This window comes from Ochotona curzoniae, unplaced genomic scaffold, assembly GCF_017591425.1.
Source record: "Ochotona curzoniae isolate NIBS_2020 unplaced genomic scaffold, NIBS_Ocur_1.0 contig_430, whole genome shotgun sequence".
In the NCBI taxonomy this organism is placed as follows: domain Eukaryota; kingdom Metazoa; phylum Chordata; class Mammalia; order Lagomorpha; family Ochotonidae; genus Ochotona; species Ochotona curzoniae.
This window is the reverse complement of record NW_024466219.1, coordinates 15,602,891-15,629,874: the sequence shown is the minus strand read 5'-3', so window position 1 is coordinate 15,629,874 and position 26,984 is coordinate 15,602,891. Positions and strand designations below refer to the sequence as shown.

Below are 26,984 nucleotides of genomic sequence, written 5' to 3'. Positions count from 1 at the left end.
CGTGGCGAGATTAAACGGGGGGGGGGGGGAAAGGGGCCGGCTGGAGGGAGCAGGACTGAACTATCCCCAGATAGGTCGACCTTCAGGTCTCTAGTCCTACAGCTGCTGGTTACAAACCTGATTCTTCTGTGCCTACCCAGGGCTTCCCAGTCTAGTAAATACTTGTCTCCAGGTGGAACTGGAAAGGCCGGAGGGGCGCTGGTGTCCTGCAGGGTGCAGGGTGGGGCCATGTAAATACACGTAAATGTAAATACATGTAAATATTGGATCTGCTTAGGTGGCAGTGTGAGCGTGTGTGTGTGTGTGTGTGTGTGTGTGTGTGAGCGTGTGTGTGTGTGTGTGTGCGCGCGCGCGCAGCCCTAATACAGGGGTCTCTCTCTAGAGTCCAGCTGGGCTCCAAATCTCCCTCAAGGGTCTGGGGTCTGCTCCAACGCTCCCTGGGCCACCTTCCGGGCGGAAAGGGGCAGGAAGGAAATCCCTGGGCACAAGTTCCACCGGCAAGAGGGGAAACCCTGGGGGAGGGGGTTCCTTTGTGGGAGGAGGTCACACACACCCCCACCCCTCACCCCTCACAAAAACATCCCACAGAGCGTTGGTCTACAGAGGTGGAGACAGCCTGGAGCGGAAGTGCGAAGGGCCGGCTTGGGAACACCCCCTCTGATCGCACGAGATGCGTCAGGGAAAGTTGGGTTTCACTGAGACGGGGATGGAGGCTCACTCTCGTCTCACACGGCCACCAGGCTCGCCTCCGCCCCTGACCCGAGTGCGCGCGGGGGACCCCAGCCGCGAGGCCGACCCCTGCCCCCCGCGCGCCCGCCCTTCCCCACCCCTTTCAAGGCCGGGACTTTATTAAGGCCGGATTCGTCAGCGCCGAGCCATTTTGCTCAGAGGCCGCGGAATCTCACGGAAGCGCGAGGTGTCGGGCCAGCTAGGGAGCAGCTGGGTCCAAGAGCGAGGTGGGTTCGGTTCTGCCTGGGCTGCGGGCGGCCGCCGCGGGATCAGGGCCGGCGCGCGCGGGTTCCACAGGGATGCTCGCTGGTCCCCCTTCCAGTCCAGGGCATCCATCAAGGGATGAGCTCCAAAAACGGGATGGCGCCCGCGCCGTCCGAGGGCTGCGGGCGCTGGGGCGCGGCAAGCCAGCTTCCCCGGGTCCTCAGCCGGTGGGCGCTGGGACCCGCGACCGCGCTCCGGAACCGGCTCCCTGTCCCCGTCCTTCCCGGCACCGCGTCCCTCGTGCCCCACCTCCTGAGCCCCGAGCGAAGGAAAGGGGCGGGACCAGGCCCGCCCCCTCTGCCGTTGCCGGTTGGCTGTGGCGGACGTCCGTCTGGAATCTATTTTGATGGAGGCGAAGGGGGGGTGCCACCCAGTCTGCCCCAGATCACGTTTGCCAGCAACAGCCAACCAGTCTGGCCCAGTCTGCGGGCCAGAAGCGATTGGGGGCTAGTGAGCTCGTCCCCGCCACACACACCAGGCCCAGTCCGGGTCTTCGCTACCCGGCCGCCCTGTCCCTCGTGGAAGTGGAGCGGCGGCCTCCTGAAACGCAGAAGCGAAATGTAGCCAGCCGGGGTAAGGGGGTGTCGCGGTTGGACGCTCACCTTGGCTGCGGGTGAGGAGAGGAGGGGGCGCACGCCGGGGCCGAGACGACCACCGAGGAGGAGGAGGAGTGATGAGAAGAGGGGGAACCCTGCGTCCCCCGAGACCGCGGGCCCCTGCTGCCACTCGTCCGGTGCCCCCCTTCCGCCCAAGCGAGGGGCAGGTCAGTCCTGGCGGGGCCGGGGAATGGTGGGGGGAGTCCTGGCGCACGGCGCATTTGCTGAACCCGGGTAGTGGAGGGCTGGGGATGGCTGTTCCCGCTCACTGGGGCTGAGAATTCTGAAACGAATCCTTGTTCTGGTCCCAGCTTGGGAAGAGGGGGCTCTCTGGTGCTTCTTTGGTCCCAGGGCCTCAGCCCATGCGAATACTCTCCCCTGGTGGAGTGGGTGAGGGGCTGGCTGGCTGCGAGCCCCCTTCCAGGTTCAGTGGCCTGCAGTAAGGACGGAAGGAGCTGGGGCGCCGGGTTTGAGTGGACCCAGAAACTTTTTCAGTGTGGGAGCAGTGGACTTGGGGGCTGGCACATGGATCTGTGGGGAGGGTCTTTGGAAGGAGAGCAGGCAGGTACAGACGTAGGCTGAAAAAGAGAGAGGTGGTAAGTGACTTGTGGATGGAAAGGGAGACACTTCTATGGGCCAGCAACTGCCTTTCCCAGGCTGAAGCTACTGAGGTGTGTTAGGAATACTTAAGGACCTGTCTGTCCTACCTGGTCAGCGTGTGTGTGTGTGTGTGTGTGTGTGTGTTTCTTACTTGAAAGAAATGGAATCCAGGCCTGGGGATCCCCTGGGGCAAGGGAGATGGGAGCATTTCATCTAGACACTGGCATTTGGGAACAAATGTCTCTTGGCATATGGGACTTAGCATTGGGGTTTGCCCTCCTTTTTTTTTTTTTTTAATTGCTGCTTTTATTTGTTCGGTTTCATTTTGTTTTTGAGAATTCCTCTGTAAGCCACCCTTGGTAACCCCGGAGAACTCAGGGGGAGCCCAGAGAGCTGAAGTGGGTGCCTAGTAACTCCCAACAGTACCCTCCGTACCTTCTCACAGAGATAACTCCCCTGGCCTATCGGAGGCTCTCCTAGCGCCAAGCTCCCTGCAGGGAGAGAAGTAGACACCAAGGGCTGGATCTTGGTCAGCGGCTGAGCTTTCTGTAACACTGTTGACTCTCAAGGGCAGGAGTGGGTAGGTCTCTGGCTCTTGGCCGTGGGCTGGCAGGCTTGCAGCACTGCCCAGCCAGTCTTCCTACTCCTTCACTTCTCAGGGCCTAGGGCCTTAAATCATCCTGGGTCCTTACTGAACATTCAGGAAGGGAGCTCCCTGATGGTGCCCCGCCTACCCTAGGGTGCTGAGAGGACAGTGGGTGGGGCAGCACCTTTGCAGTCCCAGGCTGGTCACATCTCACAGCTGTTGACCATAGCGGCCAGCCCTGTGGTTGCCGGTTCAGAGAGTAGTGGGGCGCACACCTGCTGGGCCTCCAGATGGAACAACCCAGAATGGAGTTGAGTAAATGAAGTGGAAACAGCAGCAGAGAACAAGCTCTGTAAAGACACTTGTGTCATCAACTCACAGCTGCTTTGAGAAGTCTCCCACTATGAGTTCTATGTGGCTGTGTCATGACATTCCGTTTTCCTTTTTCTTCCTGCCCATGTAAGGTGTTCCACACAGATTCTCGTGATTTTAAGGACCAGAGCTTCAGGGAGGCACGAGGCCTTCCCAGGAAAGGAGCAGATTTCTGGAAGGGCCTAGAAGGCCAACAGACCCTGCTGTGGGAGCAGCCGTGTCCAGAGAACCGTAGGGAGCCAACGGAGCCAAGTGCTGCGAGTGGGCAAGAGCCCCAGCCCCAAGCTGTGGCTGTATTCTGAAAGATTGCAACTCAAGCTCTTGTCACGCAAGAGGGGCCACTTCCCAGGGCACCCCCTTATCTCTGGATGCCCTGTGTTCTAACCTGCTGCTGAGAACCAAAGAAGAAATCAGGCACCAGGCTGGGCAGCGGGACTTGGGCCTCTGCACCCCTAGAGGGTGGCTGGGGACTCTGGCCGGAGGGACTCTCACTTCCCATCACCTTGCGGCCTCAGTACTTGATGGGGCCGCCTGTTGGCGGAGCAGTTTTTGCACTGCCTTGTAGGAGCCAAGAGCCTGGGGGAGAGGTCCTGTGGTGCTCAAGCCTGAGGTCACCCCAAGACTAAGCCTTTCTCCAAGTCAAGAAGAAGGAAAGCAACAAAAAGGCGCGTTCTCTCCATTCCCCCATCCCTCCTGCCTGTCATGTCCACTAAGCCAGAAGCCAAGGACACCCACCAGCGCAACGGGACTGGCCCGCCCCCCTCTCCCTGCTCTTCTGATGGTCCAGGGCCCTTGGCCGCTGGGCCTTCGGAGTTCCTGGGGCCTGACGGGGCCGGGGTGGAGGTGGTGGTGATTGAATCTCGGGCTAATGCCAAGGGGGTTCGAGAGGAGGATGCTCTGCTGGAGAATGGGAGCCAGAGCAACGACAGTGATGATGTCAGCACGGACCACGGCCCTGCGCCACCCTCGCCACTCAAGGAGACCTCCTTCTCTATCGGCCTGCAAGTGCTCTTTCCCTTCCTCCTGGCGGGCTTCGGGACCGTGGCTGCTGGCATGGTGCTGGACATCGTGCAGGTAGGAGCAGCTAGGATGGGGTATCCCAGGACCATCTGTGCCTCCCAGGCATCTCCCCTCCACCTGCCTGTGGGACATAGCTCCTGCGGCTACTTCCTAGAAGGCAGCTTCCCTTTGGAGCACTGCCGAGGCTGCTTTTCGGGCCAGTCGCATTCTGCAGAAGGTTCGAGGGAGCCCAGTGGCCCCAGGGCAGTTGTGGGTGCTGGGGAGTGCTGGTTAGGAAATGGAATGAGTTCCAGAGTTCGAACTGGCAGAGGTGAGAGGGCTCAGAGTTGCCACTTGCCATGCCTCCTGGGCATTCCTGCCGGGACCAGCCCGACTGGAGACCTTCAGCTGGGCTCTTCTCTCCCTGCCTCACTCCCTTCTCCTCCCTTTTATGTGGGATTTCAAAGATGCCCCTGTAGCCAAATGATCAGTTTCAGGCCTCTCCTCCATCCCCCTGCTGGGCAGGAATTTGTTCAGCTGCCAAGAGGGTCTCAAATTAAGTGAGAAGGCTCCTAAAGGTATTTTGTGTTGCTTTTTCTTCCTATAGCAGGTCTCCCTAGGAAGTTGCGGGGTGGGCACGTGCCATCTGATGTGTGATTTCGAGTCGGCAGAACAGGCCTGAAAGTGCTCGCTGTGTGCCATGGGTGAGAACAAGATGAAGCCTGGGCAGTTCTGGGCAGCACTGTCTCTCATCTGCTCCTCACATGCCTTTCTGAAGCCTGCCCTGAGTAAAGGGAGCTCCTTCCGAAGTTACTGCAGAGGATGGAAGCTCAGAGTTGGCAAGACCCAGGAGCCAGGGACATGTCCTACCAGCAGCTCACTGTGAGCTGGGGCTTACCCAGCACCTCCAGCTTGGCAAGAGATCAACTCTTGTTGCTCGATAAAAGGTTTTGAAGCCCAGGAAGGCACACAGAGCTCTCTAAAGGTGCTGGGTCTGTCTGAATTGTCAGCATGCCAAGTGCTAGTCTCTGTCCTCAGGACTTAGAGAAGAAGTACTGGAGGGGAAGGCTGATCTTTGCCCTTTGAGGTCCCCCCTGTGTGGCTTGACCCTGGCATCTCTCAAAGAACTGGCGCTCAGGGCCAGCTGCCAGTGTCAAGCCACCGTACCCACTAATGTAATGAGCCTGGCCAGCTGCTGTCCCCATGCCCACAGCCCGCAGGGACTGAAGATGGGTGGTGCTGGATGGTTCCTTCAGTATGTCCACTTGGGCTACTTGGATGTGAGCCCTCCTGGAGAGTCCTATCCCTATGGTTGCTAATGGGAGTGGTGTCTGTGCAAGCACAATGCCTTTGTGCTGCCTCTGTCCTGGAACCTGTTAATGTGAAGATTGTTCCTACCCTGAGATTAAGAAGCTGCCTGGAGCTCCTGCTTCCTCTCCTTCCCAGTGACCCCTCTTCCAAGGACAGTGAGTGCGGGGGAAGGAGGAGCAGAGAAATGGAGATGCAGGGGTAGCATTTCCACCTGTCCCCTCATTCCCTGTGGCCTTGCTTCTCATTTTTAAACTTTTAGAGTTCTGGTTTGGTGTCTACAGAGGGGTGAAAGATCAAATCCAGCTGTGACCCAAGAGCAGGTGCCTTATTTTGTAGACAATGGGAGTGTCGTTGGGGAGTACTTGGGCAGCTGCTCTGTCGCCTGTGAGAGAGGAGCTTTGTAGATAAGAAACCCATGGTGCAGACAGATTAGGTGACTTGTCCCTAGAGCCTGGGCTGCTAACTTCTGGGGCCTTTGCCACAGTCAAACTTCTCCAGTTGAAGATTCTGAAGAGTCAGTTTGCTTTGCCTCCCCTTGCAGAGCAGGGTGGACTGGAATCTGTAACAGGCGGGGTTTTCTTCTGAAGTGAGCAAAAACAAAACTTCTCAATGAGCGAGCTACAGAACCCCTCCCCACAACCACCACTACTCACCCACCAACAGCACTCACACAAGGATTCGAGCCAGAAAAACTCTGCCATCTTGCCCCACCCCTACTCCATTCCCATGTCCCTAAGACATGGGGAGTTCTCTGTAGGAGAACCTCAAGGTTGCCCACCCTGCCCACAGTGGGCCAGCCTTGCCCTCTGCATGGCCACTTGGGGCTCTCTGCAGGGCTGCGTCCAGGTGGTGTAGATAACAACGGCCGCTTTGTCTTCATTCTCCTCCCCTGGTTGGTTTTCACACCACAGCTGGGCTGCAGCAGGCTCCACAGCAGCCTAGTCAGGGGAAGGGGCTGTGTACAGAAGAACCAACTCCAGGGGGAGTGCAAGGGGTTGACCAGCAATCTCAGCTTCAGAAAGCACGGGATGATTTCTAAGAATTCATACCTGCTTTCTCCCTTCTCAAGTCTACATTGGCCCTGGCTCAGGTGCCTGTCTGGTCCAGGGCCCCAAGCAGTCCCGCTGCTGGAAAAGACTCACCCTTAGAGACCTACTGCTGCCACCTCTCCATGTGGGCCACAGCTTGCACAGGGCAGTCAAGCTGCTGGCATGCAAATCACAGGCAGGACAAGGAGGAGTGGACCTCTGTCTGCTGCAACTGCCCTAGCGTGGCACTAGGCAGGGAAGGAGGCCTGGGCCTCCTGGTGAGATGAGAACAGCCTACACACTGCAGGTGCTGCGGTTCTAGGCTACCAGGGCATCTCACTCAAGGGGGTTTGTGGGGAGACATCAAAAAGTGATGTGCCTGCCTTCAGGGTCTGCATGGGAATTCCCAGGTAGGTGGGGGCAGGTGAAGGCTTGCAAGTCCTTATTTTAATTTGCTATGGATCTGTAAAGATTGTTAAAATAAAAAATATATAATAATAATAATAAAAATTGCTATGGATCCCCAGGAAATTGGCCCCACTTCAAATACAACCTCAATTTGACTTCTGTGTCATGCTGTACATACTGCAAATATGGAAGTGGATGACCAATGTGACCTCAGGGAAGTGGAGCAGGAACGAAGCATTCCTTGTTCCTTCTTCCCTTGTGGCTGGCCTGTTCCTGGGCAGAATGTTCAGATTCAGTCTCACCTGAGCACCCTGTCCGCCCTTCTGCCTGAGGTCATGGTCCCATTTGCATTTCCTGTTCTCTCTTTATCCCTATGTGTGTCCAGGTATGGTCCTCCTTGGACACTAGGGGAGGCCTCTGGGAATATCCTCAAGCAGGTGAAGACTGGTAGAAGTGGGTGCTTTAATTGCCTCTCCAGTCATCGCCCTCCAAGGTCAACTGTAGCCTAGCTTGCTAGGCTCTGCTGCAACCTGGCGCCTGGAGCTTGTGCTGGGAAGCCTAGGAATCCCTGGCTGACTCTGTCCCCTGCTGATGCCCTTCTCCTGGAGCAGATACAAGCTGAAGGCAGCACATTGGAGGGTATGAGGCCAGAGGAGGTGAGGGATGGAAGAGGCAGGTGATGAGAAAGAGGTACTGGCAGGGCCACTGAGGATGGAGACTTGAGAGTGACAACTCCGAAGCAGGATCCTCCTTAAGTGTACAGGAAGCAGCCACATCCCTCCCCTCCAGAATATCAGGGATCCCTGAGCCACCCACCCCAAGATGGAGAAAAACAGTAAGCAGTGAATGTCTGCAGATGTGTCTTCCACCTCCAACCTGGGCAACCTGGACCCTCTCCCAATGCACAAATGGGCTGGAAGGTGCGGAAGGCAGCCAGGCCCCAGCTGGGCTGACTGATTTGACTTCCGATGGCAGACACTCCCAGCCAGGCAGAACAAGATGGACCAGGGGAGGGAGAAGAGCCACTCCCTCTGTGCCTCAGCCTGCTCACACCTAACTTCAGGCCATCCCACTTCCCTGGGCTGTCCATACCACCACCTTCACGTGCCTCTTCCCAGAGGCCTGTGTGAGCCTGCATGGCAGATGTGCCCAGCTTACGCCACGTCTGAGATGGTGTAGGAACTGGCTGCTCCAACCCAAGGAGTTGCTTCTGGATAGGTGGAGCTAACAGGTCCTGGGGGTTGCCTTCTCTCTTCAGGCCCTGGAGGTGCCAATGGGGGGGATCTCCCCTTCATTTGTCCTCAGAGAGGGACTCCCCTAAGGAAGGTGCTGGGTCCTCAAGGGCATATTCTAACTCTGGATGGAAGTGTCCCTTGTCTGGAATGGTGCTGTGCCCTCTACTCATGCATACAAACAGGACACCAGTAGGAAAGAAGTCTTTGCTTTGTAGAACCACCTCTAGCTCTTTACCCTGGCCCCAGACCCCTCTGATAGCCTTGGCCTTCTTTCTTTTTTATGTTTTCGTAATTATCTTTTTTTTTATGATATATACACAGTTGATTAAGGTGATAAGGGTCAAGGGCTACAAGAAGGTGGGTGAGACCATTATTTCCACATTCTGTTTTTTCCTTCCTATAACTGGGGGAAGAGGGGAGAAGGGGAGAAGCCACACTCAGCCTCCTGAACACGTTTGTACCCCAGGATGGAGGACAACCACATGACACTGCCCCAATGTCCTCAGTGTGGGGCATGCTCCTAAGGTCTTGTTCAAGAGGTTTTGATAGCTCAGTGGTTCTGAATTACTGCTGATCTTGCCACTCCAAGCACAATGAAATCTCTCCAGAATCCACTTGTTGACACTGTCCAACTTAGAGTCTCCATTTGCCCAGATATTCAATGCCAACATCTGGCTGGGGTAGTTAATTAATTTGTTCTGTCCTTTGTCCTCTGTTGTGGTACCTACCAGGTGTCCTCTGCAGACTCCAATGTACTGCCTTATCTTCCTAGTGCACCTGGATATGCTGTCTTCTGCATCTAAGCCACTGAGGAGCTGGGCCCTCTTCTTTGTAGTAGTTTTAAATATATATATATGTCACCATCTTAGCCACTATGAATACACCATTCAGTGGTGCTAAGTCCATTCACATTACATGCAGCACGTCTTCTATACCCAGTATAGAATACCCTGTTTCCCCTTCTGCCCAGCCCCTGACCACTCTCTCATATGACTACAGTCATGCAGAACCTGTCCTTTTTTGACTGGCTTCATTGTGCCATGTCTTCAAGGTCCCTCCAAGCTGTAGCGTGTGGCAGGGTGTCTTTCCTGTTGAAGGTTGGATCATATTCCACTGCATTTGATTTATATACAACTGCATTTTGTGTATCTACTTGTCTGGCCAGGATCACTTAGGTAGCTTCTACCTCTTGCCTGTTGTGCATGGTGCAGCTGTGCCCATGGGTATGTGAACATTGCAGACACCTACTCTCAGTTCTTATGGATAACCACCCAGGAGTGGGAGAGCTGGATGAATCAGTTGTTCTTTGCATTTGAAAATTTATTTATTTGAACGGCAAAGTGACAGCTAAGGAGAGAAAGAGAGAGTCTTCTGTCTACTAGTTCACTCCCCAAATAGCAAAAACAGCCAGGTATTTGCCAGGCCAGAGCCAGGAGCCACAAACCACCATCCAGATCTCCCATAGGGATGGCAGGGACCCAAGCACTTTGACCAGCTTCTGCTGCCTTCCCAGCAGGGAGCAGGGTGAGAAGTGGAGCAGTTGGCACTCTTATGGGATGACCAGTGTATCAGTGGCACCACAGCATGGGACATGGTGGTTCTGTTTTTAACTTCTTAAGGAACTGCCACATGATTTTCCATACAAGTTGGGCCACTTTACTATCCCAGCAGCAGTATGCATGTGTTCCAGTCTAGGTCTGGTCTGGGTCCTGGCCAGCATGTGTAACTCCCTGGTTTTTGTCACGGTAGCCATCTTAACAGGTGTGTGATGGTATATCACTGTCCTGTTGATTTGCAGCCTTGCTCATCTTGTTGAAATTGCCTTTAAGGGATTGTCTGATCAGACTACTGAATTGGACACTTGTCAGGCAGGAGCTTGAGGCCCTGTGGCTTGTCTGAAGTCCCCAGCTGGTATACATAAGGAGGCATGTGGGGAGATAGCATGAGGCCCCTCGCAGCAGTCTTACAGGAGACATGAAGCTTGGAGTCCAATGCCCTGGACCTTGCAATGATGTGCCCACAGTCGTGATGGTACCCACACCAGCCAGGGCAAGCCTCCTGTCCCCATCTGCCTCTCCAGACCCAGAAGTTTTCCATTCTTAAAACAAAGAACAAATAAAACCTGCTTGTCCCAGCACACAGAAAGGGAGCTACAGTCCCAGCCTCATGTGCAAGTCTGCAGTACCAGTTACAAGCAGAGGAACTTACAGATAGCCAATCCCAGCTCTTACATCTTTTCCCTCTTACACTAACCGAAAACAATGTTCTGTGAACCTGTTTGCTCATCTGCACCATAGGGATAAAGATAACCCATACTTCATTGGGTGACTGAGGTGATGAAATGAGAAAATACACATAGGGACCCAACCTGGTGTATAGCCAATACCTAGTAAAAATTAGGCTAAGAAGCTGATGGGGTTACTGCAGCTGGTGGGCTGGCAACCAAAACCCAACTGTGTGGACATCAGCTCTGGACTCTTCTTATGGAGGTATACTTGCATTTTCTCTCTGAGAGGCTGGGGCAGTTGTGTGGGGTAAGGGAGTGCAAAGGAGGCATAGAAAGGCTCTGGCTGGGTAGTAGGCAGAGGATTAGGGGCCACCGAGCCCTTCCAAATGAGGGCTGCTGTGACTGCGGCCAAAGCTCGGGGAGATAGAAACCAAACAAAGTGTAAACTCCTTGGCCCCAGCCCTGCAGCTGACACAACACCACTCAAGGCTGAGGCTGCAGAGGACCTGGACTGAAGGCAAAGGCTGGGGCATGCAATGTCATGGGGGTTACAGAGAAATCTAGAGTGTAAGCCAGCCCATGGGGGTCCACTACTCTTCCCACCCCTGGCTCTGGGAATACAGGCAGAGGAAGTAGAGCCCAGGCAGGGTCCTAGCTGTTACTGTTTCCTCCCCAAGCCCCTTGTCTCCAACTATCTGCTGGATGTCCCTACCCATGCTTTGGGCACTATAATGCCTAGCTTCTCTTTTCACCTTCTAGCACTGGGAAGTCTTCCAGAAGGTGACGGAAGTCTTCATCCTGGTGCCTGCACTGCTGGGACTCAAGGGGAACCTGGAAATGACCCTGGCCTCTAGGCTGTCCACGGCAGTGAGTATCCTGGCCAAGAGGAGAGGGCCCAGAAAGGGCCCCTGGGCAACACAGAGGTGCCCCACGAGGGATCCTGGCAGGCCCCCTCCACAAGCCCCACCCCCTGTGGGAGCATGGAGTCAGGGTAGCAGCAGGAGGGCCTGGCTGGATTTGGTGTCCTGCTATAGGCAGGGGCTTCCTGCCCAAGGTGATTCCCAGACTTGCTTTCTGGATGTGCCTGCGTCCATGGACTGCTACCCCACCCCCCTACTTTACAACCCACCTCGTGACTGTTTGTGCAGCTTTGACAGGCGGGCATCCTGCTGCTCTGTCCAGCCGCACAGATGGGGGCCTCCTCTGATCTCCAGCCCTGCTCTGCAGCTGGCCAGGAGCAGGGCCAGGGCCCCCCCAACCCTCTCAGCCCATTCCCTGTCTCCGTGGCCAGTTGCTCTTTAAAGGGCTAGAGACAGAGAAGGGGCTGCTCTTCATTCCTTACTCTCCATTCCCAACCCCTGAGATCTCCCCTAATGCAGTGATTCAGTCACATATAGAGTTCTGGGGTACGAGGTCAGGAGTGATATAATTCAGGAAACCACAGGTGTTCCTGCTTGGCCAAGGGCGGAGAAGATGGTGGAGAAACATCCCCCTGACTTGCACTACCCCTCCTGGTCCCTACCACCCGTGCCTTCCCAAACACTCTTGTGGCCCTGGTCCCATGCCAGCTGTTGACCTGTCCTCCCCTAGGAAAGCAAACTGGCTTCAGGGCCAGGGAGTGGGCCATTGTAATCCATTTAGGGAAGGGCTACCCAGCTTAGCAGGGCAGCCAAGGGCCTCTTCTGCCCAACAGGACAGCTATGAGAGAAAAAGAGGTGGGTGCCCTGGAGGCGCCTCACCTGTTCCCCTCTCACCCCAGTTCCCCTGATCCTACCCTACTCCCTCTGGTGGTCGTGTCTGTCCCCTTATCCAGGGAGGGGCCTGTTTCAGCTGTCAACTTTTTTTGGTCGGTAACTCCAGCCCCTTGCCCTTTCTCTCCCAGGCCAACATTGGACACATGGACACGCCCAAGGAACTCTGGCGGATGATCACGGGGAACATGGCCCTCATCCAGGTAAGAGGGCAGGGCAGACAGGGTGGGCCAAGTTCCCTGCTCCCCCAAGTCAGGAGTCTCTGAGAGCTCCTGAATGAAGCTCCAACACCCCACTGAGCTGGTGTCCCCCAGGGACACTCTAGAAAGTTGCCCAGAAAACAGCCAGCAGGTGGTACAAGGGCTGAGTCTCCACAGATCTGGCAGTGGGAGCAGACTTGGATTCTCACGTGTCCTGGGCCACAGTCAAGTCTTCCAGGCCTTGACTCTGATTTCAAGACCTAACCCCGTGGACCCCTCCCCTCACACCCATTCAGTCAGTGACATGCCCCGGGACCCCCACCGAGTGCATGGCTTAGTTCTAGTGTCTGGTGTGAAACTAAACAAACACACATCCTTCCAGCTGGGGCGGGAGGTGGGGGCTAACTGGACAGTGCTGTCCTGCCTGCCCCCTGGGACTGCTGAGGGCCAGGAAGGCAGTCAGCCTAAGAGCTCTGTGACCTCCGTTGAGAAGCACTGCACTCCTGGGTGGTCACCACTCCTCCCGACAGGTGCAGGCAACAGTCGTCGGCTTCCTGGCATCCATTGCCGCCGTTGTCTTTGGCTGGATCCCTGATGGCCATTTCAGCATCCCACATGCCTTCCTGCTCTGTGCCAGCAGTGTGGCCACAGCCTTCATTGCCTCGCTGGTGCTGGGTAAGCAAGGGAAGAGGATGGGGGTAAGGAGGGCTGCCCCAGAGGGGTCACCTGCACCCGGCCCCTCCTGCCTCTCCTTTGGTTTATTGGTGAAACTCCTTTAACCCTTCTTGCCTTACTTGGCCCACCTCCTTTTCTTCACCAGGTATGATCATGATTGGGGTCATCATTGGCTCTCGCAAGATTGGAATCAATCCAGATAATGTGGCCACACCCATTGCTGCCAGCCTGGGGGACCTCATCACCTTAGCGCTGCTGTCGGGCATCAGCTGGGGACTCTACCTGGAACTGAGTGAGTCTGTAGTCCGCGGGAGGGGGCCTCAGGTGGACCCATTGGGTGGGATCTGGAGAGATGGAGTCACTTTGCAAGAGTACAATAACTTCTGTGTTCTTAACTGCTTTAATTTAGTTTGTTTAAACCAATCAGAGAGAGATGAGGCTAAAAAGGTCTCATCCCAGAATCAAGCAGGCAGCAGGGGCAGAGGCAAAAGTACCAGAAATATCCTCCTGCTTGGTCCTGTGGATCCTTGCTTCCCTTGGAAGGGGTTGTGGAGAGCGTGAAGGAATGGAGTCTGCTTGCATGATGAGGACAGGATGGGAGATGAGGATTTCTGAGTTAGATCAAGAGCCTAGATGGCTCTCTGCTTGGCCGCCTTGACCTTGGAGCCGATGGGGCTGGCCTCACCCACCTGTTGGGCTTACTGCGAGAGTCCACTGAGACTGGGTGTTCATGAGCATTGTACAGAGATGCCATTGACCATGCAGCTGAGCCAGATGGGAAGCTGGGAGAAGGGGCCAAAATGCTCAACACCTTTTGCTCTCTGCCCTTTCAGATCATTGGCGATACATCTACCCGCTGGTGTGTGCCTTCTTCGTGGCCCTGCTGCCTGTCTGGGTGGTGCTGGCCCGACGCAGCCCAGCCACAAGGGAGGTGTTGTACTCAGGCTGGGAGCCTGTCATCATTGCAATGGCCATCAGCAGGTGGGCCTGGTCCCAGAGCATAGCTTCCTCCACTCCCCTTCCACCCTGCCCCAGACTACTATTTAAGCCCCAAAGCAAGAAGGTAGGAGTCTAGTCTTAGAAATATGTTCAGTAGTTAGTGGAGCAGGCACGTGGTGTTTTGTATCAGGTGATAGAAACCAGCTTGATCCAGTTCCCTCCCAAAGTAGCTGCGTTGGCCTCGAGACCTAAATAGGCACCGCTGGACTCTGGGTCATGCATCATAGCATCTGGGCCCCAGGACTCTGCATTTCTCAGCTCTGTTTTCTTCTGGGAAGGCCCACAGTCCCATTTACATTTTGCTTATTCCCACCAGTTCCAGAGAAAACAGTGGAGATCAGTCTCACACACACATCCACATGCAGTTTCACAGAGTCCCAAAACAGAGTTTCCTTAGTTCTCATGTGGTCAGCTGACTATGCCTGGGCCATCATTGAAGCAGTGTCACCTGAACCTGTTCCTGGAGCTCAGTGCCATTGCCAGAAGGGAAAACAAATGCTGGGTAGGCAGATCAGAGACCTTCCCTGGCAGGTTGTCCTGTGAGTGGCTCCTGGAGCCAAACAGAGGGCAGGGACAACATCACCGGCTCATTCTGGAGCTACCAAATCAGGTCAGGATGCTGGGGGCAAGTGGTTCTGGCAAAGGAGGCACAGACTGCCAGTGGAGGGACTCCTGGAACCCACCATGCTTTGCTTTGTCCCCAAGGCAGGTTGGGCCTGTGCCTGTCGTCTCGGGAGCAGAGCCCACCAGCAGCCTTGGTGTCATTGTGTGTTTGTGCCCCTGCAGTGTGGGAGGCCTCATCTTGGACAAGACTGTCTCAGACCCCAACTTCGCAGGGATGGCTGTCTTCACACCCGTCATCAATGGTGAGGCCTCAACAGCAGTTGCTGGGAGGGAAGGGGCAAGAAGAGAAAAGAGTTTGGGGGTTTGGCACTTGTGTCAGTGAGGGTTCCCCAGGCAAGAGAATCCACACAGTTTCAGTTTTCATAAAGGGAAGTGGGGCAGGGAAAAAAGGAACAAGAGATGTTGAGGTACCTGAAGCTCATGGCAGTGGGAAGCGCAAGTCCTGAAGACTCACGGGGAGGAACCCAGTGAGGGCTGCTCTCCTCAGGAGGAGGGAATGTGGGAGGGATGACCTCTTTTGTTCTCTGTTCCTCTGATCCAGCTCCAGGAAGGGAGGTGGGGTGAGGCGCAATGAGGGGCAGGCTCTGATGCTCGGCCTCCAGGGCTCAGGGCAGGGGCAAGGTAGGGGTGCAAGGGCTAACAGGAACAAGTGCAGTTTCTGGAGAGGCTCCTGACCCCAGGGTTTGGAGCTCAAACCTGGAGCTTCAAGCGCCACTGCATCCAGCTCATGAGCATCACGTGTCCAGAGCTGCTCGGAGCGCAGGGAGGGGTGGGGCAAGGCTGCACCTGCAGAGAAAGCAGGCTCTTTAAATCTACAGCTCCTCCTGTGTCCTTTCCAGCCCTCTCACAGACCCGCCAGACCTATGGCACTGCCACACGTTCATGGAGGAGCCCAGGAGACTTCCTTGTTTTTCCTTCTCAGAGTCTCGCTGTTTTCTTGGGGACCAGGAATGGGGGTGGTACCCACTAATCCCCAAGCCTAAGACAGGGACAGAGCCGCTCCAGATGAAAGATAACAGGAGGATCGCTTCTTGCCTGCTCTTCCCCAGCACTTCACAGTCTAAGCCCCTGTGTGCCCCTGCAGGCGTCGGGGGCAATCTGGTGGCAGTGCAGGCCAGCCGCATCTCCACCTTCCTGCACATGAATGGGATGCCAGGGGAGAACTCAGAGCAAGCCCCGCGTCGCTGTCCCAGTCCTTGCACCACCTTCTTCAGTCCTGGTAATGATGGCTTGTTAGCCTCCTTGGAGGGAGGGAACCTGCAATAAGCATCACCACAAGAGCTGGGCCTGCGTCTACCTGTCCTGTGCTAGGCTGTACCTGTTGTCATGGACAGGAGCCCAGCCAGGCAGGCTCTCTTCCTGGGATACCCCGAGGGCCAGAGACGAGAGGAGAAAGGCAGTCAGTGGTCTTTGCCCTGGGTGGGGTGGGGAGAGGATTCCCTCCTAAGTTGAAGGGGCCTTCTGGAGAGGGTTTCTCCCCTGTCCTCCTCCTCCTCTTCATGCCCTCTCCCCTCTTCCCTGTCCAGATGTGAATTCCCGCTCTGCTCGGGTCCTCTTCCTCCTCGTGGTCCCAGGGCACCTGGTGTTCCTGTACACCATCAGCTGTATGCAGGGTGGGCACACCACCCTCACCCTCATCTTCATCATCTTCTACATGACAGCTGCACTGCTCCAGGTATGATCTGCCAGAGGCAAGGACACAGGAAGGGCTTCCCCGGGCCCAAGTGGGAGTAAACTCAGGCTAGACCCATCAGACACTCTGCCCCCTCTGCTCCAAGGCCCAGCAGCCCACCCACACAGGGCTGGGCTCGGGAGAGCAAGCTGTAATTCCACCTGAGTCACACTGGTGGTCTTGGCCCAGTTGTCGCTGCTTGAGGCCCAGCGCTGCCTTGTAAAGTGAGGGGAATGGACCAATAGGTGGCCGTTTTTCAGGCAGGTGACCAGAAGCTGAGCAGATAGAACCCACTCCCTCTAGCCTAGTCCCCCATGTGGCTCTATTCTGCATGTTGGGCTTTCTTTAGGAATGTCCTTCGAATGTAGAGTTCTACAGCTTAAAAGAATAAGGACCACTACACTAAGTAATCTGTAGGGCTCCATCCATCCCTGCCATCCCAAGCTGCTATGACTCATTCTCCTTTATTGTATTATTATTAACTTTTTAAAACTTTTTGTTCTGGAACAACTCTATAGTCATAAGAAGCCCCTCACCAAAAAATGTGCAGGGAGATCTTATATCCCTTTATGCCTGGCAACAGCTGTATGACTGTGGTACAGAATCTAGGGGCTGGCACTATGGCTAATAGGCAAATCCTTTACCTTCAATTGCTGGCATCCATATTTCTTAGCTGTTCCATGCCGATCCAGCTCCCTGTTTGTGGACTGGGAAAGCAGCAGAGGATGACTCACATCCTTGGTATAGAATCCAAACCAGGGACTTGGCCTTGGTAAATCCATAGTCCTTATTCTGATCATCGCAGGTTGACATGGAATGCATGTGTATCATGTCATGTGAATATTTGTATGTGTATACATACACATGTGCTCTTTAATTCTCTCTTTTATCACAAGTACAAATTTACTACCATAATCAAGATATAGACAGAACTACGTGCTAACCACAAGGCTCTCAAGCCACTTATAACAGCCTTACTAAATCTTTAAATTTTTTGTAGATGTGTTTTTTGAATAGCTAGCAGTCACATATTGTAGAAGTTTACGTAGGTTCATAGTGCAACCTGAAAGAAAGGCTTTTTGTACCTTCTTCCCAGACTTCAGTTCTCCCCTCCACGGGCCTTTGGTGTCATCCATTCCTTATTTATCCATCCTCCAAACCCTTTCCTTTGTTTATACAGGCAAACTTAGATCTTTTCCTCAAGTGCCTCCATGGTTTGAACACATGTAATCTACAGTATACCCTGCCTGTACCTGCTCTTTGCATTTAACAGTTTCTCTAGAGAGCATCATATGCCAGTGTGCAAAGCGAAGGGTGCCCTGATTCTCTTCTCTTATATGGAGGTACTGTTACTCCATTGAGCCAGTCCCTAGGCAAGCAACACCCTCTCCAGTGCCCCCACCCCCCAGCTTGAGGATGTTTGCATTGAGAAGCACTCTTGCAAGGGCTGTGCTGAAAATCAGCCTTGTGCTGTTCTCTGGTAGCACTTTCCAAGACTAGGGGTCAGGTGCAGCCCCTAGGGGAAAGGGGAGGGAGTGGAGTTTTGCAATTCATCCCTGGGCCTAGGTGAGAAGCGTAAGCTTCAAGTCTCTTATCCATCCTAATGGTACCCTAGCTGGTACCATTAGCTCTTCTACAGCTGCTGGAAAGGATATAAGATTTTGTACCTTGATCTCCACCCAAGGCTCCAAGCCACAGAATCAAGGCAGCTAGCTGTGTGTGGAGTCAAGGCAGGGGAGGGATGAGATGGGGGTTCTAGACCTATATCCCCCTTGGCGTCTTCGCACAGAGGACAAGAGAACAACTGAGTTGGAGTCGTGTAGAAATAGATATCGGGCTCTGGTTCCTGTCTGGATCCCTTAGGACAGAATTCTCCTTCTGTAGCATTTGCAAAGCACAGTTGAGAATAAATCTCCCCCCCCCCCCCACCAATGACTGGTAGAACTTAGCCCTCTCATTCTCCCACAGCTGCAGGCATGAGGAGCATTGTGCAAAGTATCTGCAAGACCCAGGCCAGCCTCTGCATAGAGTTCTAGGTCAAGTGCTCCCCCAGCTTCAGAGTGCACACACATCTTGTTGAAATGCAGGTTCAGATTGCGAATGACCTGTGGTTCCGCACTTCTTAACCAGCCAAGGTTGATGCCACTGGACCCACCAGCAAGACTGGAATATAAATCATTCTTTTTCTAAGATTTATTTCAAAGTCAAAGTTACACTGAGAGAAGGGAAGCCAGAGATAACTCTTCCATCCACTGCTTTACTCCCCAGATAGCCACAATAGGCAGCACTGGGCCAGGCCAAAGTTAGGTGTCAGGGCCTTCTTCTGCATCTCCCACATGGGTCACAGGGGTTCAAGTACTTTCCACAAGTACTTTCCGCTGATTTTCTCAGACATAAGCAGGGAACTGGATCAGAAGTGCACAACTGGGACACAAACTGGTGCCCATATGGGCTGCCAGCACTACAGGCATCAGCTTTATTTACTGTGTCTGAGCATGGCCCCCGTACATCATCTGTGGTAAAATAGAGTAAGCCAGGGTACCAACAGATGAGAGTAGCAGGTGGGAGCAGGTGCTTAGCTTCACAGTTTAGCTGTCACTTGGCTTGCCCATGGCCCCTGTCAGAGTGCCAGGGTTTGAGCTGTACCCCTGCTGTCCCTTCCAGCTTCATGCCAATGCACATCCTAGGAGGCAGTAAGTGATGGCTCAAGTACATGGGTCCCTGTCACCCACATAGGAAGCCCAGGTTAAGTTCCTGGCTCCTGTCTTTAGCCTGGCCCAGTCCTAGCTGCCGTGGCCTTTTGGGAAGTACACCAGCAAGTAGCAACTCTCTAACTTGCTGCCATTCCAATAAATAATTTAGAAACAGAAGGTTTGTTTATTTGAAAAGCAATGAAACAGAGAGGAGACAGAGGAAGAGATCTTCCATCCTCCTGAAATGACAAGGGCCCAACAGTTGGATTGTCTTTTGCTACTTTCTCTCTTTAGCAAGGAGCTGAATCAGAAGCAGAGCGGCAGGCCTGGCGCAATAGTGTAGCGGTTAAGGTCCTCGCCTTGAACGCACCAAGATCCCTTGTGGGCACCTGTTCTAATCCCGGCGGCCTCACTTCCCACCCAGCTCCCTGCTTGTGGCCTGGGAAAGCAGTCGAGGACGGTCCAAGACTTTGGGACCCTGCACCTGCATGGGAGACCTGGAGGAGGCTCCTGGCTTCAGATTGACTCAGCATCGGCCATTGTGGCCGCTTGGGAAGTGATCTATCAAACGGAAGATCTTCCTCTCTGTCTCTCATCTCTATATATCCGCCTTTCCAATAATAAATAAATAAATCTTAAAAAAAAAAAAAAGCAGAGCAGCCAGGACTCTAGCTGATGCCCTGACAGGAGATGCTGTCATAGCAGGCAGCAACTTAACCCACTGTGCCACAACACCAGCCCCAGAAATAAATGTGGAAAAAAAGTAGCAAATAATCCAAAATGTATTTTGATTTAGTATGCATTGTCTGCTTTATATTTAGTTTTCAATATGATTGATTTTCAGTTTAACTCTGCCAGGACTAATAATTAAACTTGGATATACAACAGCAGAATAGAAGGGGTCAGGAGAAGGCTGCTTAGAATAATCACCTGTTAAGCTGATAGCTGTGCTGTAGTCAGCAACCTCAAACACTGTCCTTACACTGTTCTGCCCAGAGAAGGAATCCTGTAAGAAAAGCTAGCTGTACCTGCTAGTCCCCACCGGCTGGTAGTCAGGCCAACATGGCAGGAATTGACATGAGCTGAGAATAGGATAACAAAGAATGAAGAGGCAGGGGAGGCCGAATGCCTGTAGCCCACAGAATGCAGTTGAGGAAGCTGCTTGCTGAGTGCTGCACTGAGGCAGCTGAGCCCATGCAGCAGCACCCTCCTTCCTGCCTGTGGGTAAGTGTAGGGTGCCGGAACACAGGCTGGCAGCATGGGAGCATGGGAAGAGAACTGTCCCCATGTGAGGATGGCTGCAGGTGGGCCCTTGTGTCTCTGCAGGTGCTGATTCTCCTGTACTTCGCAGACTGGATGGTGCACTGGATGTGGGGCCGGGGCCTGGACCCAGACAACTTCTCCATCCCGTACTTGACTGCCCTCGGGGACCTGCTTGGCACGGGGCTCCTAGCACTCAGCTTCCATGTCCTGTGGCTCATTGGGGACCGAGACACGGATGTCGGGGACTAGCTTTGATCACTCCACCATCTCCTCCTCCCTCTGCACTTTCTATGTGAATTTGTTTTTTCTTTGATTCTCCTGTTCTTACTCCCCACACCACACTCCCACCTCTTTCTAGGACTTCACTTTGATATCAAATTCTCATTATTTTCAATGGGAATTTTTATACATTGAGCCAAGTTTGGATAGCAAGAATTCAGGAAGGGTAGATGGACGGAGATAGGCGTCCAAGGAGCTTTTTGAGACAATCACCAAGTGCAATTTCATGGTGGGTGCCTCCAGGTGATGGGGGATTGGGGCAGGGGGCAGTTCTGTTTTTGATCTGAGATCATTTGGTTTGCCTTTAGCAAACTTCCTTCTTGACCCTAATGAGAAACCATTTGTGAGTAGGTTCTGGCCTTTTATTTTGGGAGATTGATTTGTTTGTTGTTATGGTTCTTTTCTTTCTTTTGCCTTTTTTTTTTTTTTTGGTTGAACAGAAGGATAAGTAACACTTCCTGCCACTCAATCCACTTGTGTAGAAATGGACCAACTTCGGAACACTGAGTAGGAAACAGTTGCTTCAGGCTCCCTGGAATCCCTGCCCCCCTGGACCCAACCCCTGCTGCTCTCAGAAGGAGTGAGGCAAGCAGACTGGTAGGTTTGTGCACATGCTCCAGGCCTGACTGTCCAAGTGACGTCACGACCCCTCCCCACCGAACATTCTCCACTTGTATGTCACCTCCAGGAAGAAATGAGCAGTGTCCACCCCTACCCTGCTCAAGACCCACTTCCCTAGGGGCACAGAGGATGGAATCTATCCCGTTCAGCCCTTACCCTCAACTCATCTTTAAGCACTCCCATGCCAGAGGCCATTGGAGGGCACTGGGTTGGGATGGGAGACTGGGGACAGAGCACGGGTGCGTGGCAAATGGCTTGGAGGAAGAGGAGGACAACCAGCAGTACTGCAGGGCTGCTCTTTCTCCTGAGGACATCATCCTGAGGTCACCTTGGCTCCTGTCCTTTTCTAAAATCACTCATTCTATTCCTCCTGCCTGCCAGCATCCGTTCACTCATTCAGCAAACACATGGCCTTCCCAAGGCAAGTACTGTGGCAGGCATGGTTTGAAGCATCTCATTGAGCAGTGTGGACCGAGCACTTGCCATGTGCTAGGTACTGCCCAAGGCACTTCGTAGCCAGCTGTGAGGGTATCCTAACACTCATCAGCTCACCCCCCTACCAGTCTGGCCGAGAAAACTTCTTCACTGGACAGTTGTGTTTCTGTCTGCTGCACCAATAATATTCAGCCTCCTTCTGGAATGCTGACCACAGCCAGAGCCCCCAGCCCCAGTGCTCAAACAGTGTTGGTGCTCCTCAGCTGCCCTTTCTCCCCTCCCCTTCCCTCCCCTCCACCTGCCTTGGCCACACAGCTAGAAAGAGAAAACCCTGCCAGTTTGGAGACAGCTTTTCTCTGCCTAGCACAACCCTGGGAGGAGACTGGAGCTGCTGTCTCTGCCGCTGTGTCTTATCCCCAGAAGTTGCCCTAGACCTCCAGACGCTGGCTTTCCTCTCCCTCCATTGCCACCCATCTGGAATCCTGGCACCTTAGAACTGGAAGGAATCCTAGAGGTTATGCAGTGGAAGTTGCATCCAACAGTTCATTATTAACACCAGCCTGAGCTTGTTTCTGCTCATCCCTCTGGCCGTCTTTCATCTCAAAGCACACTTGCATGTGGACTCCTCTTGTACAGGCACCAAACCCAACCCCTGCCCTGAGGCTCTGCCCCCTGTGACCTCCAGCCACCCCTGCCCCAGCCACTCACCACTCCCTCATCTCAAGTTCAGCCAGGCTGTTCAGGAGGCCTCTGGAGTGTCCTCCTTGGCCTGAGAGGTAGAAAGGGAGATGCACCCCGGGCCCTGAGTGTGTCAGCATAAAGGGGAGAAAATGAAGTTTCTTTTCGTAGAAGACTCACTTCTGATCCCCAGATTGTATCAAGTTCATGTACTCTTGGCCTGGCTGCAAGGAGCGATACTGGTTTACTCTTGTATCCTTAAAAAGTTGCAGAATTGTGTCTTAAAAGAGAATTATTTATAGTTACTATAACTGAATTGACAGATGTCAACTTAACTGATAAATTATATTTGGTAAAATAAAGAGGATGTTTATTTAGATGGCTGGTGTTTTCTTTGTGTGTCATCAAAGGGCAGCTGCATCCCCCCCGCTTTATTTTTCCTTCTTGGCCTCCCACTGCCAACCCTGTGGTCCCTGCTCACTCAGGAATAGAAAGGGGCCAAATGGAACAGAGAGCGAGCATTTCTGCAGTACAGAGCTTGTGTCATAGGAAACACACAGCAGTCATTGACTGAGAACACTCGGGGGGCTCTGGGATATACTCCCCAAGCCGAGTGCACAGTCCTTACTCTCAAGGTCACACTTGGGTCTGATTGCATTAACCCACCTCCACTGGGGGAGCTGCACTAAAGGTGTTAGCACTTGTGGGTTTGATTCATTCCCCGCAAACACTTATAATCTGGTCAGATAAAATAATAATAGCTGCTATTTGTTGAGTACTTAACTGAGCTCAGCCCTGTAAACTGTTAGAAATTTACAATTAGGGAGTTGATGCCATGGCATAACAAGCTAATCCTCTGCCTGTGGTACCGGCATCCAGTATGAGCACCAGTTTGAATCTCAGCTGCTCTGAGTCAGCTCCCTGCTAATGCACACAGGAGAGCAGTAGAAGATGACTCAAGTTCTTGGGCCCTCCCACTCCTGTGGGAGATCTGGATAGTTTCAGGCTCTTGTCCTCAGTCTGGCCCAGCCTCAGAGTTTGAGGCCATTTGGGGATTGAACCGGCAAATGGAAGATTCTCTAGGTTTCTATCATTGTCTCTCCAACTTTCAAATAAATTATTAAAAAAAAAAAAAGACATTTATAATGGGTTGCAATGGGCTTTTGGTTTCAGACAGGGCTGAGGTGGAATGGCAACTGTCTGCTTGTATTTGTGTGACCCTGGGCATAAGGAACCCAAAAATACTAAACAGTATTAAAATGAGGCTGACTGGCCAACAGTGTGCTGGACTAGTATATGGCCTCAGGGATAAGTTGAGTATGGCTAAGGACACGGGAAGTTGGGAAGTGCACCTAAACAAGTCCTGGGGGTCAGGGAAGTTAAATCTTGGAAGAGACTGAAGTAGACTAGAAAGTGGGAAGAGGAAGGTGACCTGCAGGGGGACCAGTGAGCTAGGCTGCAAGAGAGCTCAACGCCATTGGGAGCAGCAAATCACGCCTGAAGCCTGGAGTTGGACAGAGGGCGATAGCACCACCTTACGGGACACAGAGAATAGCGACCAAGCAGTTCTAAGATGGCAGCTATAGTGGGGTAGAGACAGAGGACAATCTCAGCCCAGTCTGACTGCAAAGCCTCTGCTGGGAATCCTGCCCAGCAAGTACCTACCTCCCAAAGGATCCAACCCTCTAGCAATTTAAAGCAGCAGCTGGACACCTGCTGGTCTCAAATATCAGCCTTGGCTGACAGTCCTGTGTTTCAGTGTCATATTAATAAGGCCATTCAGGGTTCCACAGTGTGTTACCACATAACATGCTCTCACAGCTTCAGTAGGATTTCTAATTACCACAGGATAAGCATCAGTGCTGTTTTAAAGGAAAAGCTAAGACTCTTGGAGAAGTTAAATCTTTAGCCCAGGGTCACATGTTCACACCCAGGTGTCTTCCAGCCCCATGCCTTCCTACCAGGCTTGGAACTAGAAGCTCTTTGCACAAGGAACCCAAAATTTGCTGAAATGATCCCCCAGTAATGGTGTGCTAGCTTGGCTTTGCTCACGAAACAGCCCACATCACTGCACAAAATGGACTCTACGGAAATAAACAGCATCTTCCAATGGACATTGAAAGCTCACCTCGCAGATGCCAGCCTATCTCTTATGATATTTTTATAGCATAATTACAGGCATTAGGAGCAATCCTGCCTTCATCAGCTGACAGTCTCCTGAAGTCAATTGCCTCCTGCAGCCAAAATTCACAAACTGAATAATGCATGGGGCCCTGCCTCTTTTGATACTATCTAAATAGAAAATCTAGTTACGCTTCCCAGAAAATATATGGCTTGGAATATCAAGAAAAGGAGAACAAAACAAACCCTAAGGGAAAAAAAATGTAGGATGGCAAGAAAAAGATCACTTAAAAGGTTTTATGGCTATATGCATCTTTAGCTCAGTGTGGGTGACTAACACCCTTTAGCTAATGGTAAGTTTTTAACATTTGTCATGGAAAATAAGTTTAAATATTATGTCATGTTCAGACATCCATTCAAGACCAGTTTGCTTACTTTGAACATAAACTCTTTTTATTATGTTCAAATGCTGAAGCAGGATGCAGTGCACACTGCCGTGAGCCTGTCTAGGACACCCACATTCATCTGTCCTTGATTTAGCCATCATGTGCATATGTTCAAGCATATGACCTAGGCTGTTGACTATTTCTCGGGCTACTTAGAAATGGAGTGTTTGCTTTTTAGAAATCAGAAATCTCCGGAGCAAGGTGCATTGTGGCATGCAGCAAGAGTAAGCCTCCTAGGGATCTTATCTGTATCAGAGTGCCTTGGGTCAAGTCCTGACTACTCCATGCTTCTAATCCAGCTTCCTGCTAATATTCCTGAGAGACAAACAGATGATGGCTCAAGTGCTTGCGTCCCTGCCACCTGGAGAGACTTGGATAGAGTTCCTGGCTCCTGGCTTTGGCCTAACCAGTGGGCGCAGCCCTGACTGTTGGGGGGCACTTAGGGAACCAGCAAATGAAGCCCTTTCTCTGTAGCTCCCTACCACCCCCACCCTGCCACTCACCCATCATTTTGCTTTCCCAATAAAAGATTTCTGACCTGTCCCAGGTGTCAAAGATAGAAAGTTTGCTATAGTCTCCTGATTGGCCAGGCAAAACCCAAATTCCCTTGGTGACTTGTCTGGGAAGTTGAGAGATGTCACTGTTTCCCAAGAGATTTTGGGGGACCCACCCTGGGGCCAGTCAGGAGTGCAGTCACTGCTCTTTGTCCATGTCATTCCCAAGCTGTGAGACAGAGAGCCTATCACGTGCCCCTCACGCATCTACGTTCCGTGTCTCTGCTCCCTAGCCTAACATCTAAATTATCCTTTTCCCACCTCAGGGTCAGAAAACTATCCTTTTCCCACCACCAGAGAATCCTCTGGGATGCACCAGGGCCAACCTAGAATTTTCTAGGTTAGGCTATAGCAGCCCCTGTTGATCTTCAAAATGTGACCATAATGCCTTGCTGTGGAGTTGCTGGGCACATGGAAGATTCAGTTAACAGAAACCTTGCTGCTGCTGATGATGACAGTGATGATGCACGCTGGGTTGAACTGGTGGTGGTAGCGAAATGAGATGAGAAAAACTCAGACTGTTCTAAGAAAGGAGGAAGCTGACCGAGCTGGAGCTTCCCAAGACCTTACTCAGCTGTAATCTGGGGAAAAATGAAGTGCGGCTCAGCCATGCAGAGACAAGGTCCAGCATCCTGTGCAGAGAAGGTGTGACTGTCCCTTTTGACAATCCAAAGGGGCTGCATGTTGACAAGCTGAGAGCGTGGCCACCCAAACGCGTATCTGTCCACCTCTGATGACTCCTGCTTTGGGCTTTATGTGTGCTCACAGAGGTTTCTGGTAGACAGGACCTCAGGGGTGTGTGTCACATGATACAAAGTCTGGCTCATTCTGCAAAGCTCAGAAACCAGGCCTATCTGGAAAGAATCTCATGTAGAGTGGCGAGCATAGACCCACAAACCCAGAGGCTCGTGTTCAGACTGGATGCCACTGGTGCATGCGCAGGACAGACATATCTGCCTGACCAGGATGCCTGCTCCTTGGAAGCGAGCTGGTGGGAATGCAGGTGACAGAAGTTGGATCCTAACAGAGATGTTAGCCTGAGCCCGAGGTGGGAGGACACAGGAAAGGAGAGCAGAAATCATCTCATGATTGGGTGGGGAGCTCTTCACCCAGTGTCAGGCTGATGGTGGGGACCACTCGCTCAGGCCTTTAAAACCCGAAGTTTCTCTCCAACTTCCTTCCTTCCCATCTTCTTCTTCTTCTTCTTTTTTTTTTTTTTTAAGATTTTTATTGGAAAGTCAGATATACAAAGAGGAGGAGAGACAGAGAGGAAGATCTTCCATCCGATGGCTCACTCCGCAAGTAGCTGCAACAGCTGGAGCTGACCTGATCTGAAGAGCTAGGAGCCAGGAATTTCCTCCAGGTCTCCCATGAGGGTGCAGGGTCCCAAGGCTTTGGGCCATCCTTGACTGCTTTCCCAGGCCACATGCAGGGAGCTAGATGGGAGGCAGGGCCACTGGAACATAAACTGACACCCATATAGGATCCTGGCATGTGCAAGGTGAGGACTTTAGCTACTAGGCTACTGCACCAGGCCCTTCCCATCTTCTTTCCCAGGTCCTTGTTTTGTATGAAAGGGAGAGAAGCAATTAAGGCAACCAAAGCAGGAGAAACTATT

General features: G+C 52.8%; 1 protein-coding gene across 4 annotated transcripts; it reads left to right on the top strand.

Annotated features, from left to right (window-relative positions):
* Positions 1–679: 679 nt before the first annotated feature.
* On the top strand, positions 680–21,966 carry SLC41A1 (solute carrier family 41 member 1). 4 transcript variants are annotated; one of them, XM_040985541.1, is made up of 11 exons: positions 680–956; positions 3,240–4,221; positions 11,115–11,222; positions 12,238–12,309; positions 12,837–12,981; positions 13,127–13,273; positions 13,815–13,962; positions 14,767–14,846; positions 15,689–15,823; positions 16,131–16,279; positions 20,296–21,966. In XM_040985541.1, exons 2-11 carry the CDS (start codon positions 3,850–3,852, stop codon positions 20,479–20,481), a joined length of 1,542 nt encoding a protein of 513 aa, XP_040841475.1. In that variant the 5' UTR covers positions 680–956; positions 3,240–3,849; the 3' UTR covers positions 20,482–21,966. The 4 variants fall into 4 exon arrangements, with proteins under 4 accessions (XP_040841475.1, XP_040841478.1, XP_040841474.1 ...); XM_040985540.1 differs by lacking the exon at positions 680–956 and adding an exon at positions 1,346–1,756; XM_040985544.1 differs by lacking the exons at positions 680–956; positions 15,689–15,823 and adding an exon at positions 1,344–1,756.
* The last annotated feature ends 5,018 nt before the right edge of the window (positions 21,967–26,984 follow it).

Coding starts and splice junctions, on each gene's coding strand:
- SLC41A1 (XM_040985541.1), top strand. CDS start 3,850: ATGTCCACTAAGCCAGAAGCCAAGGACACCCACCAGCGCAACGGGACT. Junction 12,310..12,836: donor GGAACATGGCCCTCATCCAG/GTAAGAGGGCAG, acceptor TCCTCCCGACAG/GTGCAGGCAACAGTCGTCGG. Junction 16,280..20,295: donor TGACAGCTGCACTGCTCCAG/GTATGATCTGCC, acceptor GTGTCTCTGCAG/GTGCTGATTCTCCTGTACTT.